The sequence below is a fragment of the Budorcas taxicolor genome, chromosome 21 (assembly GCF_023091745.1).
Source record: "Budorcas taxicolor isolate Tak-1 chromosome 21, Takin1.1, whole genome shotgun sequence".
Taxonomy (NCBI): Eukaryota; Metazoa; Chordata; class Mammalia; order Artiodactyla; family Bovidae; genus Budorcas; species Budorcas taxicolor.
Genome location: NC_068930.1, coordinates 10,551,408 through 10,572,101, shown reverse-complemented (window position 1 = coordinate 10,572,101; position 20,694 = coordinate 10,551,408). Strand labels below are relative to the sequence as shown.

At 43.9% G+C, this 20,694-nt stretch overlaps 1 protein-coding gene across 19 annotated transcripts in view; it reads left to right on the top strand.

The window, feature by feature from the left end:
• PGPEP1L (pyroglutamyl-peptidase I like) overlaps positions 1–20,694 on the top strand; it is an 83,588-nt gene that overhangs the window by 4,932 nt on the left and 57,962 nt on the right. For 5 of the 19 annotated variants that reach the window (XM_052659623.1, XM_052659630.1, XM_052659614.1 and 2 more), the window contains 2 exons: positions 1,713–1,765; positions 10,593–10,671. The exons of 6 other annotated variants lie outside the window; for them this stretch is intronic. In XM_052659623.1, the coding sequence (XP_052515583.1) occupies positions 10,621–10,671 (51 nt within the window). In that variant the 5' untranslated portion in view covers positions 1,713–1,765; positions 10,593–10,620. Of the gene's footprint in view, positions 1–1,712; positions 1,840–10,592; positions 10,672–10,953; positions 11,945–20,694 lie in introns of all 19 variants that reach the window. 8 more of the 19 variants (XM_052659624.1, XM_052659615.1, XM_052659626.1 and 5 more) reach the window with 5 other exon arrangements.

Here is a 20,694-nt window from a genome sequence, read left to right as displayed (position 1 = left end):
AAGCATACAGTTAGTGTAGTCACAGTTACGCGCTTATCACCACAATCAATTTTAGAACGTTTTCATTACCCTGAAAAGATACTCGACCCCCTGATCCTCATCCCTGCTCCCCCACTACACACACACACACACACACACACACACTTTCTCTCTCTCTCTCTCTCTCTCTTTCTCTCTTTCTCTCTTTCTCTCTTTCTCTCTCTCTCTCTCTCTCTCTCTCTCAAGCTCAGTCTTTACAGGCGGCCGATGCGGACATCTCACGTAAATGGAATGGTATGCTTTCGTAACTAGCCTCGCTCACTGAGCCTAATGTTTTCAAGGCTCATCCGTGCTGTCGTGTGGCCATAGCACTTCATTTATTTTTATTGACAGATGATGTACCATCGTATGGCTAATACCAGTTTTGTTTATTCATCATCAGCCGATGGACACCTGGGTTGCTTCCACTTTTGTATTTTCACTGCTCAGCAGTATTCTATGATCTGGATGAACCAGCTTATTTAACCATTCACTCATTGAAAGACATTGGGGTGATTTCTAGCTATGGGCTATTACAAATAAAGCTGCAGTGACCATCTGTGTACAAGTTTCTGTGTAAAAGTAAGTTTTTATTTCTCTGGGGTCAATATGGAGCAGAGAAAGTCCTTGGAAGTCCACTTTCAGTTTTAAAAGAACTTGTCAAACTATTTCCCAGTGGCCATAACATTTTACCTTCCCACCAGCAATGTTTGTGTGACCTAGTTCCTCTTCGTCCTCGCTGGCTTTTGGTATTACAGTGTTTCTATCTTAGCCTCTCTGAGAGAGATGTAGTGACACCTCATTGTGACTTTCACTTGCATTTTTCTGATGGCTGACGACGTTAAACAGTTTTTATGTGCTTATCTGCCACCTGTATATCCTCTTCAGGGAAATGTGTCTTCATGTCTTCCCCTTTTTCTAACTGGACTGTCTTTGAAAGTGGAGTTTAAAGAGTTCTTTATACATTCTGCATACAATGCCTTTGTCAGACGCGTGATTCGCAGCTGTCTGCAAGCGAGTCTTTTCATCCTCTCAGCAGGATCTTTTGCAGAGCAAAAGATTTTCATTTGGATGAGGTCCACTTGCTCATTTTTTACTTTTGTGGATCATGCAGTTGGTATCAAGTCTAAGAACTCTTTGCCTAACACTCGGTCCCAAGATTTTCACCACTAAGCCCCCAAAAGTTTTATTATTTTGCTTATTACGTTTGAGTCCATGATGCATGTGGAATTAATTTTTGTATACAGTGCAGGCTGAGGGATCCATTTTTTTTGATGGGTGTCCAATGTTTCCAGCCCTGTCTGTTGAAAGGCTATTCCGTCTCCACTGAGTTGCTCTTGTATCTTTGATAACAAACAACTGGGCATCCTCACATGGGTGTGTTTCTGGGCTCTACACAGCATGCATTTTAACTGGACATATGTACACACACCTCTGGAGCCCTCCTTAGTGGTGGATCAGCTCCACATTCCTTTTGGGCTCCCCCACAACGCCTCACATAAGAGGACTTGGGGAAACACTCCCAGATTGGTAGGGTTGCAAGCCTCCACAGGAAAGGGATGCATGGAGCTCCCACTGGTCCTTGATGGCCCCAGGAGCCACAAGAGGTCCCCAAGGAGGTGGGGGAAGCAACGCAGAAGCAGACACCTTGGCCCAAGCCTGGCTTGAGCAAACCAGCCTGTCCTTGGTTCCAGGTTTCGGGCCCTTCCGGCAGCACTTGGTGAATTCCAGCTGGGAAGCGGTGAAGGTAAACTCCCTACGAGCCCAGACCCAGGAACTCAGAGCCCAGCTGGTTCCTTCTGTGGTTCCGAGAAAACCCAGGTTATAGTCCCCTTGGTGACCAGATCCACATGGGAGGGGAGAGCACACACGCTGGGTGCCCTGGGACATGGGCTAGGCTTCAGTCCTTGGGTGTGACTCACCTGCCCCCAGGGGGCCCATTGAGCTCAGCAGTAAAAAAAAAAAAAAACAGGCTAAAAGGACGCCCTGGGAGTGGTGGGGAGTGGCCCAGGCAGGCTCTGCTGCCCTGAGAACTGAAGATACCTTTTGGCTGCAGGGTCTCAGGAAAATCACAGTCCCCAGCCTCAATGTCCTCATTCATGAAATGGGGGAATACTAGTGCTGACCTCAGGGTGGTTCTCAGGAATAAAAGAGGGAAGTGTGCTCAGCAAAGAAGCATGTGAGTCTATAAAGGTAACTTTATCAAGCATAGCACTTGGCGCATGGTAAGAGCTTAATACGTGGTTATTAGTATAAACAACATGGCTTAATTTTTAAGAAAGTAATCAGAAGAAAGTGCATCCTCGGACAGGACATGAAGGGAGGTCTCGTCTGTAGAGCAGACCTCTCCTCCCTGAACCAATTGCTTCACTTGTACCCGTCCCCATACGGTGTCACTTAGAGGCTCAGAGCATAGCCGGCTATTTATTCACACTTGACCATCAATTTCATGCCTCTGTTGGATCAAGCCAAAGGTGGAGACTTGAGTCTATTCTCAGAGTTTTCCAGTCAAGCTGAAAATGTAGCAAAACCACTTGAATCGTGCATTGTCAGCCACTGTAGCATTGATTTTCTAGCCTGTCTGCACAGATGCAGTCAAGGAAACTCTCCACTCTTGAGTTAGAACTTGGGCTTTTTTCAACCAGCAAAAACACTCAGAGAACCCCAGGCTCACTGCCAAGCCTCACTGCTGCACATAACATGCCAGAAAGGCTAGGTCAGGGCTTTATGAGTTTCCGGGTGTTTGCGGCCAATTCCTCGAAAAACAAGACTTTTTCTGCTAAATCCCAAATGGGTCCTGAGCCCTTCTGTTTGCAGTCATGAGAATGGAAAAGAGCCAGGCTGCCAGGATTCACTTCCCTGTGCCAACAGTTGCAAAGCAAGTCACTCAACTTTTCTGTGCCTCAATTTTCTTATCTGTAAAATGGGAAGGTTGTAATGACTATAGGAATTAATACATGTAAAGCCCTCAGAGCATGACAGAGTAACTACTAATGCTCACAAATATCATTACTACTAGGAAGCTACTCTACAAGTCAGTTTTCTCAGTTGTGGGCTAATGGAATCTGACTTTGGAGATCCACACAGGAAATGGAATGAGGGTAGAGATTTTATGGTACATTTAAGATTCACCAATAAAGCTGGAGAAGCAGGGCAGAAGGGCAGAAACAGAAGCAGGCTAGGGGTTTCCAGGAAGGGGAAGCAGAATGGCAAACTAGGTGTTCTGAAGGGCCCTTCACTTGCAGATGAACTAGGTAAGGGAACTTGTGTGCCTTGCTGGGCACACAGTAGTAAAGGAAAGCTATAGTACATATACATCGTACCGTCACACGGGTATATCACACGTACCCTGGGCTGCAGCCTGCGGGAGTGAGTGGTCAGCACCAACAACACAAAAAAGGCAGGGAGGGCATATGCCAGTATCAGTATTGTCATTAGCACAGGGGTTAGAATGAAACCAAAACTTTCTGTAAGCTGGACCCTTGCAGGGGCATCCTGTGGTCTCTAGCACCCAGACTCCCAACAAAGTATATGCAATTTCTCTTGATTTTTTAAAACCTCATACTTTCTATAAACAAGTAAGTTAGGGGGTTCCCTAGAGGCTCAATCAATGAAGAATATTCCCTCAATGAAGGAGACTCGGGTTTGATCCCTGGGTCAGGAAGATCCCCTGGAGAAGGAAATGGCAACCCACTCCAGTATTCTTGCCTGGGAAATCCCATGGACAGAGGAGTCTGGCAGGCTGCAGTCCACAGTCCATGGGGTCACAAGAGTCAGACACAATTTAGCAATTAAACCACCACCGCCGCCGCTACCCAAAATAAGCTCAGCATTTATTTCCAATCAAAGATCACCAAATATGCAAAGAAACAAACTACCCTGAGTAAGAATGAGCAAAAGCAGATTTAGAACCTGAAGAATCAGGTTCTAGATCATTCTAGATATTATCAGAAAATAGCATGATTGTATATGGAATGTTTGAAACAATAATGATAGAATCACAAAAAGCTAGCAAAAAGACTATCAGAACATTAGGCAAATTGAAAAAGGGAGTAATAGAGCTTAAAAAAAATTCTAAATACAACTGTTGATGTGAAGAGTTTAACAGATGACTTAAAAGGCAGTTTCGAATTATGCTAAGTAAAAGATTCCAGTCACAAAAAATATAGAATATTTGTGAAATTATTATAATGAAAACAATAATAAATAGCTGACTGTGGGCTTCCCTGGTGGCTCAGATGTTAAAGAATCTACCTGTAGTGCAGGAGACCTGGGTTCCATCCTTGGGTCAGGAAGATCCCCTGAAGAAGGTAATGGCTGCCTACTCCAGTATTCTTACCTGAAAAATCCCATGGACAGAGGAATCTGGTGGGCCATGGGGTCGCAAAGAGTTGGACATGACTGACTAACACTGTCACTTTTACTTTTTCAAGCTTAAAAATAAAAGACTGAACTAAAATATAGGACAATGAAGGCACAGAAGTCAAGAGGAGAGACTGAGTCTTCTAAGGCCCATGCCTAGACAGGCATCCTGATGTCAAATCAAATTCAGACTTTGTTAAGTTTTATATATATATATATGTACAGTTGATTTACAATGCTGTCTTAGTTCCAGGTATACAGCAATATATTCAGTTATATATATGTGTGTGTGTGTGTGTGTGTATGCTCTTTTTCAGATTCTTTTCTATTATAATTATATTGAATATAGTTCCTATGCTGTATAGTAGGCTCTTGTTTATTTGTTCATCCCAAACTCCTAATTTATCCTTCCTCCTTTCCCCTTTAGTAACTATAAATTTTTTTTCTGTGTCTGTGAATTGTTTCTATTTTATAAATGAGTTCATTTGTATCATTTCTTAGATTCCACATAGAAGTGATAGCATATATTTGTCTTTCTTTGTCTGACTTCACGTCGTATGATAATCTCTAGTTCCATCCATGTTGCTGCAAATCAGTTCAGTTCAGTCACTCAGTCGTGTCCGACGCTTTGTGATCCCATGACTGCAGCACCCCAGGCCTCCCTGTCCATCATTAGCTCCTGGAGCTTACTCAAACTCATGTCCATCAAGTCGGTGATGCCTTCCAACCATCTCATCCTCTGTCATCCCTTTCTCCTCCTGCCTTCAATCTTTCCCAGCATCAGGGTCTTTTCCAATGAGTCAGTTCTTCGCGTCAGGTGGCCAAAGTATTGGAGTTTCTGCTTCAGCATCCATCCTTCCAATGAACACCCAGGACTGATCTCCTTTAGGACGGACTGGTTGGACCTCCTTGCAGTCCAAGGGGCTCTCAAGAGTCTTCTCCAACACCACAGTTCAAAAGCATCACTTCTTCGGCACTCAGCTTTCTTTATAGTCCAACTCTCACATCCATACATGGCTGCTGGAAAAACCATAGCCTTGACTAGACGGACCTTTGTTGGCAAAGTAATGTCTCTGCAAGTGGCATTATTTAATTCTCTTTATGGCGAGTAATAGCCCATCGTGTATGTTTACCACATCTTCTTACTATTCGTCTGTTGATGGACACTCAGATTGTTTCCATGTCTTGGTTATTATAAATAGTCCATCTATGAATGTTGGAGTGCTTGTATCTTTTTGAATTAAAGTTTCTGTCCCTTCCAGATATAAGCCCAGTAGTGGGGTTGCTGGATCATGTGTTAAGTCTGTTTTTAGTTTTTAAAGGAACCTCCATACTATTCTCCATAGTGGCTGCACCAGTTTACATTCCCACCGATACTGTAAGAGGCTTTCCATTTCTTCATACCCTCTCTAGCGTTTATTATTTGTAGACTTTTTTATGGTGAGCATTCTGACTAGTGTGAGGTGGTACCTCATTGTAGTTTTGACTTGCATTTCTCTAATAATTAACAATGTGGAGCATCTGTTCATGTACCTGTTGGCCCCATCAGGCCAATGCGTTCTTTGGAGAAATGTCTGTTTAGGTCTTCTGCCCATTTCTTGCAGAGAAGGCAATGTCACCCCACTCCAGCACTCTTGCCTGGAAAATCCCATGGACGATAGAGCCTGGTAGGCTGCAGTCCATGGGGTTGCGAAGAGTCGGACATAACTAAGCGACTTCCCTTTCACTTTTCACTTTCATGCATTGGAGAAGGAAATGGCAACCCACTCCAGTGTTCTTGCCTGGAGAATCCCAGGGATGGGGGAACCTGGTGGGCTTCCGTCTATGGGATCATGCAGAGTCAGATACAACTGAAGCGGCTTAGCAGCAGCAACAGCAGCAGCCTATTTCTTGATTGGGTTGTTTTTTCTTTTATATTGAGCTGTTTGCCTAATTTGGAAATTAATCGCTTGTTGGTTGCATCATTTACAAATATTTTCTCCCATTCCGTAGGTGGTCTTTTCATTTTGTTTATGATTTCCTTTGCTGTGCAAAAGCTTTTAAGTTTAGTTAGTCATTTTTTAAGTTATTTTATTAACATTATGAGATGAATTCAAAAAGAAAATTGGTGCAATTTATGTCAAAGTTTTCTGCTTATGTTTTCCTCTAGGAGTTGTATAGTATCTGAGCTTACATTTAGGTCTTTAACCCATTTTCATTTTATTTTTGTACATGGTGTTAGAGACTGTTCTAATTTCCCTGTTTCTTGTGCAGCGGTCAGATCTTCCCAGTATCACTTATTGAAGAGATTGTCTTTTCTCCATTGTATATTCTTGCCTCCTTTGTCATAGATCGATTGACCACAAGTACAGAGATTATTTCTGGGACTTCTATCTTGTTCCCTTGATCAATGTGTCTCTTTTTGTGCCAGTACCATACTGTTTTGATTACTGTATGTATAGTATAGTCTGAAGTCAGAATGTGTGATTACTCCAGCTCCATTCTTCTTTCTCAAGATTGTTTTGACTATTGAGGGTCTTTTGTGTTTTCATATGAATTAAAAAAAATTTTTTTTTGTTCTGGTTCAGTGAAGAATGCCCTTGGTAATTTGATAGGGATTGCATTGAATCTAGATTGCTTTAGGAAGAATGGTCATTTTAACAATATTGTTTCTTCCAACTCAAGAACATGGCATATCTTTCCATCAGGTTGCAGCATCTTCAGTTTCTTTAATCACCATCTTATAGTTTTCTGAGTATAGGTGTTTTGCTGCCTTAGGTAGTTTTATTCTTTTTGATGTGATGGTAGATGGAATTGTTTTTAGCTTTTCACCATTGAGTATGATGTTAGCTGTGGGTTTGTCATACATGACCTTTATTATGTTGAGGTATGCTCCCTCTCTGCCCACGCTCTAGAGAATTTTTATCATAAATGGATGTTGAATTTTATCAAAAGTGTATTCTGCATCTACTGAGATCATCATATGGTTTCTATTCTTCAGTTTGTTAATGTGGAATATCACATTGATTGATTTGCAGACATTGAAAAATCCTACCATATTTGGAATAAATTCATATATATATATTTATAATTTGATAGGGATTGCATTGAATTGCATTGCATTGTATATGTGTATATATATGGCAAAATTTCAAGAATAACTATACAGAGTAGAAAAAATTGTGACTTTCAAGAGAACACAGAAACAAAACAGAATATGAAAAACAAATGAATAAAACTTTAATCAAAGGGGCCAGAAATTCCCATAGGAAATCTGCTGAATACTAATTATTATAGCGTGTCCCAATGACACTGGCTGCTGCATACTCCCACTGGCATTACTGTTGCCCTCGGAAGCTGGAAGTTTCTTCTATCAGAGAGATTTGCTGATTTGAAGTCAAAGATGAGTGCATCTGGCCTCAATAAGACTGATCTTTCCAGCATTTGTGAGGGGAGCTGGGCCCTGCCTTCCACCAAGACCCTAATTTTATGGGTCACTCCAAACAGAGAAAGGCCAAAGAAAGAATAATATTGATGTATACATAAAATACTATGTCAGCTCTTCTCAGTTCAACATATATATATACATATGTATATATATATGCAGTTCCTGATTTGGAAGACAGTTGCACTCATCTCACTCGCTAGCAAAATAATGCTCAAAATTCTCAAAGCCAAGCTTCAACAGTATGTGAACCGTGTACTTCCAGATGTTCAAGCTGGATTTAGAAAAGGCAGAGGAACCTTAGATCAAATTGCCGACATCCATCAGATCACAGAAAAAGCAAGAGGGTTCCAGAAAAACCTCTACTTTTGCTTTATTGATGCCAAAGGCTTTGACTGTGTGGATCACAAGAAACTGTGGAAAATTCTTAAAGAGATGGGAATACCAGACCACCTGACCTGCCTCCTGAGAAATCTGTATGCAGGTCAAGAAGCTAGTTAGAACCAGACGTGGAACAATAGACTGGTTCCAAATTGGGAAAAGAGTATGTCAAGGCTGTATATTATCACCCTACTTATTTAACTTATATGCAGAATACATCATGAAAAATGCCGGGCTGGATGAAGCACAAACTGGAATCAAGATGATTGCCAGGAAAAATGTCCAATAACTTCAGATACACAGATGACACCACCCTTATGGCAGAAAGCAAAGAAGAACTAAAGAGCCTCTTGATGAAAGTGAAAGAGGAGAGTGAAAATTTGGCTTAAAACTCAGCTTTCAGAAAACTAAGATCATGGCATCCGGTCCCATCACTTCATGGCGAATAGATGGGGAAACAATGGAAACGGTGACAGACTTCATTTCCTTGGGCTCCAGAATCACTGCAGATGGTGACTGCAGCCATGAAATTAAAAGACATTTGCTACCTGGAAGAAAAGCTATGACCAACCTAGACAGCATATTAAAAAGCAGAGACATTACTTTGCCAACAAAGGTCTGTCTAGTCAAAGCTATAGTTTTTCCAGAAGTTATGTATGGATGTAAGAGTTGGACTGTGAAGAAAGCTGAGCACTGAAAAACTGACACTTTTGAACTGTGGTGTTGGAGAAGACTCTTGAGAGCCCCTTGGACTGCAAGGAGATCCAACCCGTCCATTCTGAAGGAGATCAGTCCTGAATATTCATTGGAATGACTGATGTTGAAGCTGAAACTCCAATACTCTGGCCACCTGATGCAAAGAACTGCCTCATTGGAAAAGACCCTGATGCTGGGAAAGATTGAAGGCAGGAGGAGAAGGGGACGACAAGAGGATGAGATGGTTGGATGCCATCACCGGCTCAACAGACATGAGTTTGAATAAACTCTGGGATTTGGTGATGGATATAACTGAGCGACTGAACTGACTGACTGACTACTAATACATGAGTCTCTTCCTGTTCCTATCCACCCCAGCTAGGTGTGTGTGTGTGTGCATGCTAAGTCGCTTCAGTCGTGTCCAACTCTGCACGACACTGTGGACTGTAACCCACCAGGCTCCTCTGTCCATGGGATTCTCCAGGCAAGAATACTGGAGTGGGTTGCCCTGCCTTCCTCCAGGGGATCTTCCTGACACACATGAGATATAACCCACGTCTCTTATGTCTCCTGCATTGGCAGTTGGGTTCTTTACCACTAGCTCCACCTGGGAAGCCCCAGGCAGGTGTACTGCAATACAGTTCTGACACTAACCCCCTGGAGTACACACAGACTTCCACAGATTAAGGGCAAAGTCCTCCAATACAGTTCTGACACTAACCCCCTGGAGTACACACAGACTTCCACAGATTAAGGGCAAAGTCCTCCACAAGACTACCCTCCCTTCAGACACCAGCTGCATTTCAAGGGTCCCCAAGTCATCTGTTCTTCTGACTATAAATTTGGGAATTCTCATGACCTCTACAGCTTTGTTAATTTGCTAGAATAAGATGCACAAGTCCGGAAAGCACTATACATACATTTTTTTAAATAAAGGAGACATATAGGGTGAGGTCTGGGTGGCTCCTAAATGCTGAAGTCACTCCTTTTACTCACTTGCCCCTCTTACTATGGAGTCAGAGCGAGCCGCCTTCTGGCACTGCAATACATTTATCAACCAGGAAACTTTATTGTGTAGGCAAGGTTGATTAAGTCACTGGCTGTGTGATTGAACTACACCTCCCCTCCCTGAAGGTCAAGCAACTAGAAGTCCCCACCAGCTCATCAAGTGGTTGGTTCTTCCGGTGACCAGATTCCATCCTGCAGCCATCAAGAGGCTACCATGAGTCACCGAATCAGCATAACAGACACTCCTGATGCTCTGGAAATTATGAGTTTTGACGCTGTGTGCCTGGAACCAGGAACAAAGATCAGATATACTTTTCTTTTATGTCACAGTTCCCTAGAGGGGCTCCTGTGTAAGGAGAGGAGGTGGCTCATGAATAAGATAGTTATAAATCAAAGCAGATCCTGTGACGGGCTCCACTATGAGACTCTGAAGAGGGAAAGATTAATTTCATTCTGGAGAACATACAAAAGAAAGGCCCTAAAGCAAACGGAGAAAAAGCTGCACCCCTGGTGGGGGGGGGGGGGGGTGGTCACTTCGAAGGCCATCTGGTGGAAGCCGCAGGGAAAGACAGGGTCACTTCTGACAAAAGGGAGTAAATTTTCCAACCCTCCATGCGCTGGGTGCCCCAAGACACTTCATGCAGAGTGGCTTGCTGAATTCTCTGCAGTCCAAAGAAGCTGATACTCTTATTCCCTTTTGCAGGTGAGGAAATGGGTGCTCAGAGAGGTTGATGGTCAAACCTACGTGCCGTGAAGTGGCCAAGCCTAGAATCCAATCTCAGGTGGGTCTACTAAGTAAAGTCCAGGTTCAGGCCACTTGCCTCACTCTTCAGCTGGGGGAAAGCAACACTCAGTTCAGAAGAAGACCTCGTCTAGCCCAAGAAAGGCTTTTAGGAAATTCCCTCGCCGTCCAGTGATTAGGACTTGGCACTTTCACTGCGCGGGCCCAGGTTCAATCCCTGGTCGGGGAACTAAGATCCCACAAGCCATGGGATCTTTTTATTTTGGCATGGCAAAAAAAAAAAGAAAAAAGAAAATACCAGCATGGCTTTTAAACTTTCCAGAACTCAAGAAATCAAGACCCACTACCCCGTGAGCCAGGGGTGAGAAAGTGAGGCTCACTGAAATGCCCCGGCCCGATGTCCACGTCATCGTGACTCTGCTGTGAGCTCATCTCGACCGTCTCTGAGGCTCTCTCGTCGGTGCCTGAGACACAGACAGCTGATGAGCTGCTTGGTCTTCTTGCTCACAGTGAGGCCACAGGGTTGAGGAGCAGAACAGAAACCTCCATACCGGCTGGTGAGGAAGCAAAGCCGGGCCCAGCTTTGGGGCCGTCTGCCACCCATTTGCCTTCTCCACGGATCCCTGCTATCCGCCTGTGGTTTCTGCCTTCCCTTTCTTTCTGGGGTCTTTCTCCAGGGCAGAGGTCCTTGCAGTCTCTTTAAGGGCTACTTCCCCCTCCGCCCTTGGACCACTGTTTCTTCCTGCACCATCTAGGGTTATTCAGTGTCCTCCACGAGTGTGTGTGTGTAGACTCCACTCAGCATTAGAGCCTCTGAATCTGGTTTGGGAGTATGCACTGAAAGTGCCAGCCTAGAGCCGACAGGGCGCCCATCGTGGGCGTGACCAGCTAAGAGGGGCATCAAGACAAAGGCCTGAGCTAGTTCAGGTGTGGACGCTGGACCCACTGTACAGACACGCGACACGCTTTGATGGGCTAAACGATGCGCAAGAGGACACACCGCTCCCTGAGTCAGTGTAAGCAGCACACTGTCTGTGGGGACTCCGGTCCCTTGTCCCCACAAAGGCCCTGGCCTGAAGCGAGCTTTCCAGTTGCTCTGAGTTGACTGGATACGTGAATGGTTGTCCGTCGTTTCTGTTGTCCATCGTTTCTGTCCTCCTGCGTTCTCCCACAAAAAGTCAACCTTGTCAACAATGTGGCTCTGTCTCACGAGTCCTTACTCGATGCCCGGCGTCGTTGGTGGGGGTATATGGAATGACAGAGAGAGGAAAAGGGTGCCGTCCTACACTCCTGTCATTTTGTCTCCAAGACAGGTAAGCTACTAAATAATAACTTGAGTGAATTTTTGTTGTGGTTTGACTTAAATGGGAGATTGTTTCTAAAAAGAAGGAAAATACAGAAAAAATAATATAAAATGCTGAAAGTTCCTGATGAACAAAGACATCTGTTATAAGCTCCCAGAAAGGTGACTTAATGCTACTTACCAACAGCATGTACCAAAGACTTTAACATTAGACTGGCCTGTACGGGGCACCCTACGTGTCCCAGTGGTAAATCTCATCTACTGACTTATATGCTGGCTGTGTCTTATCTCAGGTTTTCTGGACACTCTCATTTACCAGTGCCACCTCAAAGAAATTATGTCCTGAACTCTTTTAGAAGTGCCTGAGCCTGGAAAGGCAGCAACTAAAACAAGGCTTTTGTAAAACACACCCTGGGTCAGGTTAGTTGGGCTAAGATATTATATAACTGCACTCAAAATAAACCCAGCCTGGGGGGCCAAGAGGTCAGAGCTCTTGCCACATTTGATCAACTTGATATGCAGAATAATTTCTTTACACTCCAAAGATGAGGTGGCTTTGTGCCTTTATTACATGTTGCTACAAAGAGCATAATAAAAAGAAAGAACAAATGGCAATGAATCAGAAGAGAAAAAAGAAGCACCAAGCTAAAGAACACCTTAGAATGAAGGGTGAGTTGTTCAGACCACACTCAGAGACAGGCAGGAAATTGCTTACCTTTTCAAGTAGCAGTAAATTTTCTTTTGATCCAGCTTTATTTTCTTTCCTAAGAGTGTCTCCATTCTTCCTGCCAAATCCCATGACAAAACTTTTTCCAACCTATGGGAAACAGACCATTTATATCACAGACATTTTTCCAGTCTGGCCCACAGTGACGTTTGTTCTGTTTTCTTGGTTAATACGGGAAGGCCGGGGATGAAAGTCACCAGCATGAGGATTCAGGGAGATCCCAGCATCTCCCTGTCACGTGCAGGGACCTCACCTATGATAGAAACCAGCTCAGTGCCAGTCACTTCTGGAGCAACCACTTGGTTGGGTTGTATGGACTTTGACCTTGAAGGCTGGGTAGCCCCAACTCCCTTGAACCCCTGTCCATGACTTCAGTATCTGGTGACTCTGCAGTGTGAACCCGTCTTATGGGTGGGAAGAGAAGTAGCTGTACTGCTGCCCCTGGTTCATGCTGGCCCCGGGACAGCCTGAAGAAGCACTGTCCTTGCATCCTCATTTTGAAATGGCACAAGGATATGAGGAACGTGAGAGCCCGTGATGAAGAGTGTGGGCCCTGGGCAGAAGGCTTGCTCCCGTGGCGGTGGCAGCCCACCCTAGCAGCCAGACTGCAGGGTCCCCCAAGGATGAAGAGAAGACATGCACGTTGGTGGAGGAAGCACCTCATTCCATGTGCAGGAGTGTCCACGGTGGCTTTCAAGAACCTTGCTTGTATTAAACATTCAGGGAAATGCATTTAGTCTGCTTATCTGGGGGAAAACCTGCCATCAGAGACAAGTGAGTCAGGGGTTTATTTTTCGGGTTCAGTTCAGTCACTCAGTTGTGTCTGCCTCTTTGCAACCCCATGGACTGCAACATGCCAGGCCGCCCTGTCCATCACCAACTCCCGGAGTTTACTCAAACTCATGTCCATTGAGTTGGTGATCCCATCCAGCCATCTCATCCTCGGTCGTCCCCTTCTCCTGCCTTCAATCTTTCCCAGCATCAGGATCTTTTCAAATGAGTCAGTTCTTCTCATCAGGTGGCCAAAGTATTGGAGTTTCAGCTTCAGCATCAGTCCTTCCAATGAATATTCAGGACTAATCTCCTTTAGGATGGACTGGTTGGGTCACCTTGCTGTCCAAGGGACTCTCAAGAGTCTTCTCCAACACCACAGTTCAAAAGCAACAATTCTTCGGTGCTCAGCTTTCTTCACAGTCCAACTCTCACATCCATACATGACTACTGGAAAAACCATAGCTTTGATTGATGAACCTTTGTTGGCAAAGTAATGCCTCTGCTTTTTAGTATGCTGTCTAGGTTGGTCATAACTTTTCTTCCAAGGAGCACGCATCTTTTAACTTCATGGCTACACTCACGATCTGCAGTGATTTTGGAGCCCAAAAATATAAACTCAGTCACTGTTTCCATTGTTTCCCCGTCTATTTGCCATGAAGTGATGGGACCGGATGCCATGATCTTAGTTTTCTGAAAGTTGAGTTTTAAGCCAGCTTTTTCACTCTTCTCTTTCACTTTCATCAAAAGGCTCTTTAGTTCTTCTTCACATTCTGCCATAAGGGTGGTGTCATCTGCATATCTGAGGTTATTGGTATTTCTCCCAGCAATCTTGATTCCAGCTTGTGCTTCATTCAGCCCAGCATTTCTCATGATGTACTCTGATATAAGTTAAATAAGCAGGGTGACAATATACAGCCTTGATGTACTCCTTTCCCAATTTGGAACCAGTCTGTTGTTCCATGTCCAGTTCTCACTTGCTCTCTCTCTCTCAGTTGCTTCCTGACCTGCATTCAGATTTCTCAGGAGGCAGGTCAGGTGGTCTGGTATTCCCATCTCTTTCAGAATTTTCCACGGTTTCTTATTATCCACACAGTCAAAGAATTTGGCATAGTCAATAAAGCAGAAGTAGATGTTTTTTTGGAACTCTTACTTTTTCTGTGATCCAGTGGATGTTGGCAATTTGATCTCTGGTTCCTCTGCCTTTTCTAAATCCCGCTTGAACATCTGGAAGTTCACGGTTCACGTACTATTGGAAGTCTGGCTAGTAGAATTTTGAGCATTACTTTGCCAGTGTGTGAGATGAGTTGTGCAGTAGTTTGAGCATTCTTTGCCATTGCCTTTCTTTGCGATTGGATGACTTTTTTAAGTCTTGTGGCCACTGCTGAGTTTTCCAAATTTGCTGGCATATTGAGTGCAGCACTTTCACAGCATCATCTTTCAGGATTTGAAATAGCTCATTAGGAATTCCATCACCTCCACTAGCTTTGTTCATAGTTATGCTTCCTAAGGCCCGCTTGACTTCGCATTCCAAAATGTCTGGCTCTAGATAAGTGATCAGACCATCGTGATTAAGTGGGTCATGAAGGTCTTTTTTGTATAGTTCTGTGTATTCTTGCCACCTCTTCTTAATATCTTCTGCTTCTGTAGGTCCATACCATTTCTGTCCTTTATTGTGCCCATCTTTGCATGAAATGTTCCCTTGCTATCTCTAATTTTTTGAAGAGATCTCTAGTCTTTCCCATTCTATTGTCGTCCTGTATGTCTTTGCATTGCATTGATCTCTGCGGAAGGCTTTCTTATCTCTCCTTGCTATTCTTTGGGACTCTGCATTCAAATGGATATATCTTTCCTTTTCTCCTTTGCCTTTTGCTTCTCTTCTTTTCAGAACTATTTGTAAGGCCGCCTCAGACAACCATTTTGCCTTTTTGCATTTCTTTTTCTTGGGGATGGTCTTGATCCCTGCCTCTTGTACAATGTCACGAACCTCCGTCCATAGTTCTTCAGGTGCTCTGTCTATAGATCTAGTCCCTTGAATCTATTTGTGACTTCCAGTGTATAATCATGAGGGATTTGATTTAGGTCATACCTGAATGGTCTAGTGGTTTTCCCTACTTTCTTCAATTTAAGTCTGAATTTGACCATAGGTAGTTCATGGTCTGAGCCACAGTCAGCTCCCGGTCTTGTTTTTGCTGACTGTATAGAGCTTCTCCATCTTTGGCTGCAAAGAATGAAATCACTCTGATTTCAGTATTGACCATCTGCTGATTTCCATGTGTAGCATCTCCTATTGTGTTGTTGGAAGAGGGTGTTTGCTATGACCAGTGCATTCTCTTGGCAAAACTCTATTAGCCTTTGCCCTGCTTCATTCTGTACTCCAAGGCCAAATTTGCCTGTTACTCCAGGTATTTCTTGAATTCCTACTTTTGCATTCCAGTCCCGTATAATGAAAAGGACATCGTTTTGGGGTGTTAGTTCTAGAAGGTCTTGTAGATCTTCATAGAACCGATCAATTTCAGCTTCTTCAGCATTGCTGGTTGGGGCATAGTCTTGGGTTACTTTAATATTGAATGGTTTGCCTTGGAAACGAACAGAGATCATTTTGTCATTTTTGAGACTGCATCAAAATACTGCAGTTTGGACTCTCTTGTTGACTGTGATGGCTACTCCATTTCTTCTAAGGAATTCTTGCCGACAATAGTAGATATAATGGTCATCTGAGTTAAATTCACCCGTTCCAGTCCAGTTTAGTTTGCTGATTCCTAAAATGTCGATGTTGACTCTTGCCATCTCCTGTTTGACCACTTCCTATTTGCCTTGATTCATGGACCTGACATTCCAGGTTCCTATGCAATATTGTTCTTTACAGCATCAGACTTTACTTCCATCACCAGTCACCTTCACAACTGGGTGTTGTTTTTTGCTTTGGCTCCATCTCTTCGTTCTTTCTGGAATTATTTCTCCACTGAGCTCCAGTAGCATATTGGGTACCTACCGACCTGGGGAGTTCATCCTTCAGTGTTCTATCTTTTTGCCTTTTCATACTGGTCACGGGGTTCTCAAGGCAAGAATACTGAAGTGGTTTCCCATTCCCTTCTCCAGTGGGCCACGTTTTGTCAGAACTCTCCACCATGACCCGTTTGTCTTGGGTGGCCCTACATGGTATAGTTTCATAGTTTCATTGAGTTAGACAAGGCTGTGATACATGTGATCAGATTGGTTAGTTTTCTTTGACTGTGGTTTTCCTTTTGTCTACCCTCTAATGGAGAAGGATTAGAGGCTTATAAAAGCTTCTTGATGGGAGAGACTGTCTGAGGGGGAAACTGGGTCTTGTTCTGATGGATGGGGCCATGCTTTTACAATATTACGCCTTAAATCCATCCCCACGTTGATAGGATGACAAATCAGAAAAAGAAGAGTAATATCTTTTAAAATGACACCAGCACCTTTCTAGGGTCTTGCTAGGGGTCCCTCTACCCCCAGCACTGCCCCCTAGCAAATGCAGAGGCCTCAACTCCTTCCTAGTGCCAAAGCAGAGCAGACTGACTCATTTCCCACTTGTGGGATCGGTCGTTGCTGTGGCTTCTCACCACAAAACCTAGGCTCGAGGCACGTGGGCTTCAGTAGTTGCTCCTTTGGGGCTCTAGAGTGCAGGACCAGTGGTTGGTACAGAGGTTTAGTTGCTATGCAACGTGTGGCATCTTACCAGACCCCAGGGATCCTGTCCCCTGCATTGGCAGGTGGATTCTTATCATTGGGCCACCAGGGAAACACTTCCTTTTTTTAAGTAACATTTTGGCATTCTGAAATCAGAATCTTCCAGTCAATTCCCTCTTACATCTTGTTACAGTTGAGCAGAGTGTTTGCTTTGTTGGCGGTTCATACAGCAATGCTTTGCCTTCAGTCTCAGGGCTCAGATTTGATGAACCACATCGTGTGCTTTCTTGATTGCATCTTCTTATCAGTATAGGAAACACTCCAGTCTGTTTTTCTTGCTTTGTGGAATCCAAACCAGACTGTTGAGGGCATTCGGGTTGTATTTGTGTTGCCATAAATATGATGGCAATATATCCTGCAACACACACAGTCTGACACCAGAGGAAAGAACACAAACAAAGTGTGACCCTGGAATTCAGGCAGCAGAATGTCAGCTTGAACCGGGATTCAGAGGCAACCCTTAGTTCCTGTGGGGAGGAACAGAGCTTTCAGAGAAACAAACAAAAGGCTATTAGGAATGGTTTTGCTCACTGCAGTCCTCACATCCACATTGAAAACACATTTCACATTTTAAAAGAACTTCAACATTGCATTAAGGATGCTGCACCTGGAATTCTAAAAGCCGCAGAGGCCCTTGTGGATCTGAACCAGGTTCCAAGCCAACCTGACACACCACTGATGGGTCCTGGGCCTCTGCACTGACCTCTGATCACAGGTAACTAAGCTGCACCCCCGACCAGCCTTGATTTGGTTACATTTCCCTGGGATGTTCCTGACTGTCCCAACTTTGGGTCCCACCCCCCTTCCCATGCTACACCTTCTCTCTGGGTGGGAAAGTGTCCTGATACAGTTTCCTCTCTCACAGGCATTTACAGAAATATCTAGACAGGAACTGTTGAACACAAAGATCTATGGAGGTGAGATTTCAGGCCCTGGGTTCCCCAGAGATGGGGATATGGTTGGAGAGCCCTAGGATGCATTTGGGGTAGTGGTCCTGAGGCAGCATCCTACTGGGATCCTCCTCTTTTAAGATTATTTCTGTCCTTTACCCGTCTTGGTAAAGAAACCTAGGTAAAGATACCTAATCTAAGAGCTCACAATTTGTAGACAATTACATATTAATAGCCTGGCCTTCCAAGTTGCGCTAGTGGGAAAGAACCCTCCTGCCTCTGCAGGAGACGGAAGACACAGTGGTTGGATTCTGGTTTGGGACGATCCCCTGGAGAAAGAAGTGACAACCCACTCCAGTATTCTTGCCCGGGAAATCCTCATGGACAGAGGAGCTTGGTGGGCTAAGGTCCATGAGGTCACAAAGAGTTGGACATGACTGAAGCGACCAAGCATGCACAACATACGCATATAGTAAGAGCCAGTTAATCAAGACAACGTGGCTCTAAACACGTGGGCCACTAATAACTGTGCCTCCAAAATACCCAAAGCAAAAACTAATAGAACTGTAAGTCTCATTAACAATTACAGTTAGGGATTTTAACATTCCCCTTTCAATAATGGATAGAAATACATAGACAGAAAACCTGAACAAACTACCCATCAGCTTGACCTAACTGACATTATAGAACTCTCCACCCCAAGCAGAATGCAACTCTTTCCAGGACATGTAGGACATTCATCAAGATAGACCATATGCTGGGTCATAGGACAAACGTGCATAAATTCAAAAGAATTCAAGTCATACAAAGTAGTTCTCTGGCCACACCAGATTTAAATTTGAAATCAGCGCTAGAAACATATCTGGAAAATCTGCATATATTTGCACATATTTAGAAACTAAATAATACCCTTCTAAGTAAACCATGGATCAAAGAAGGAATAAGAAGCGCTATTATAACCTTTTGAAATAAATGAAAGTAAAAACACAACATATTAAAATTTGTGACATGTTGCTAATGCAGAACTTGGGACATTCATAGCACTGAATGACGATATTAGAAAAGAAGAAAGGTCTCAAGTCAGTGTCCTCAGCTTCTATGTTAAGAAACTAGAAAAAGAGCAAATTAAGTCCACACTAAGGAGAAAAGAGAAACTAATAAAGATCAAAACAGAAATCGATGAACTAGATAGCAGAAACATACTAATGAGAATCAAAGAAACCAAGAGCTGGTTCTTTGAGAAAATCAATAAAATTGATAAATGTCTAACCAGAGGGATCAAGAAAAGAGAGAGAATAGTTCCTGTTAATTTTTTAATTCACTTACAACACTCTGGCTTCCAGGCCTGGTTCCATACTCAAGCTGCTCCCATCAGAGTCCCTAAAGACTTCTTTTGTTTTGCCATTTTACTTGACCTTCCTGGGGTCCTAATAGTCTTTACGGTAGATACAGTATTATTATTGTTCCCATGATAGAGGTGAAGAGACTGAGGCCCAAGTTGACCACATCCTCCTTCCTTCTCCCTTTCTTGGCTTGAGAGGTTGCTGTTAGGATTCAATCAGATAAAATAATAAATAACCTGTAAGGTCTTAGCTAGTCTCATATCTTCACCAGTGCCTCAAAGAAAACACCATTTAATCACAAGCTTCCTTTTCCAAAACCATACCCACTTCCAACAAGCTCATGTCCTCAAACTCTGGCCACCAGAAAAGTCTGGACTCCCCACTGTCCCTGCCTCTTCCCTGCTTCTTGGGGGAATAACCACAATTAGATTTTTCTGCATTTGCAATACAGAATTTTGGGGGGAATAATCGCCATCCAAAATGTCTTGGTCCATGCACAGGGTTGGAAGAGAATTTCCAGACACAAAAATATCTCAGAAGGGAGTGAGTTTATTGAGAACAAAGAGCAGAGCTAGTGAGGGGCACTGCAAACACAGCGGTCTGACTTCCTGACTGTCCAGGGAGAGCTAGCCCCTTTTATGGTCTAGTGGCCAGCTTTTAGAGCCTCAGGACAAAGGAAATTTCTGCTGGAAGGGTGGTGTTAGGTGATTGATCAGGAAGCAATATGGTAAATATTTTACCTAAATATGCAGTTGAGCTACTGGCTGCTTTAGGTCAGGGGGGCTCATGGAAACAGTTGCTATGGGGCTTGGACATTTTTGGAGATTTGGTCCTGCAACCTTGGTGCAGGACTCTACCTGACCCCATCTTTTTATTCATGGGCCAAATCTTCGGCCCCTTACCCCGCTGCCTATCTGTCCCTGTCTCAGCCCATCAGGACCCAGGTCACTGAGAAAAACGGTGATGATGACTGCTCTGACTTCTTCAAGCTGAACACAGACATTATAGGGCCCTGGGTTCCCTTTGCCTGCTCTATGTCAGGGTGTACTTAGGGAAGAAAGTGGGGGTCCACAGAATGATACAGTGGCTTGTCCCAGTGTTGTCTAGGAGCTGACCAGCTGATATTCTTGCCATGCTGCCATTTGTAAATTTGTTGTGTTCTAGAAGAAACAACCTTAACAAGGTTAAGAATCATGGCCCGAGGATTAGTAGAAGAGCTGTCAAGAGGCCCAGAAGAGGGACTCGCTAGGATAGCCAGGACCAAATGCTGGTCTTGGAATTCCGCAGGTCAGATCCCCAGAGGCTCCCTTCT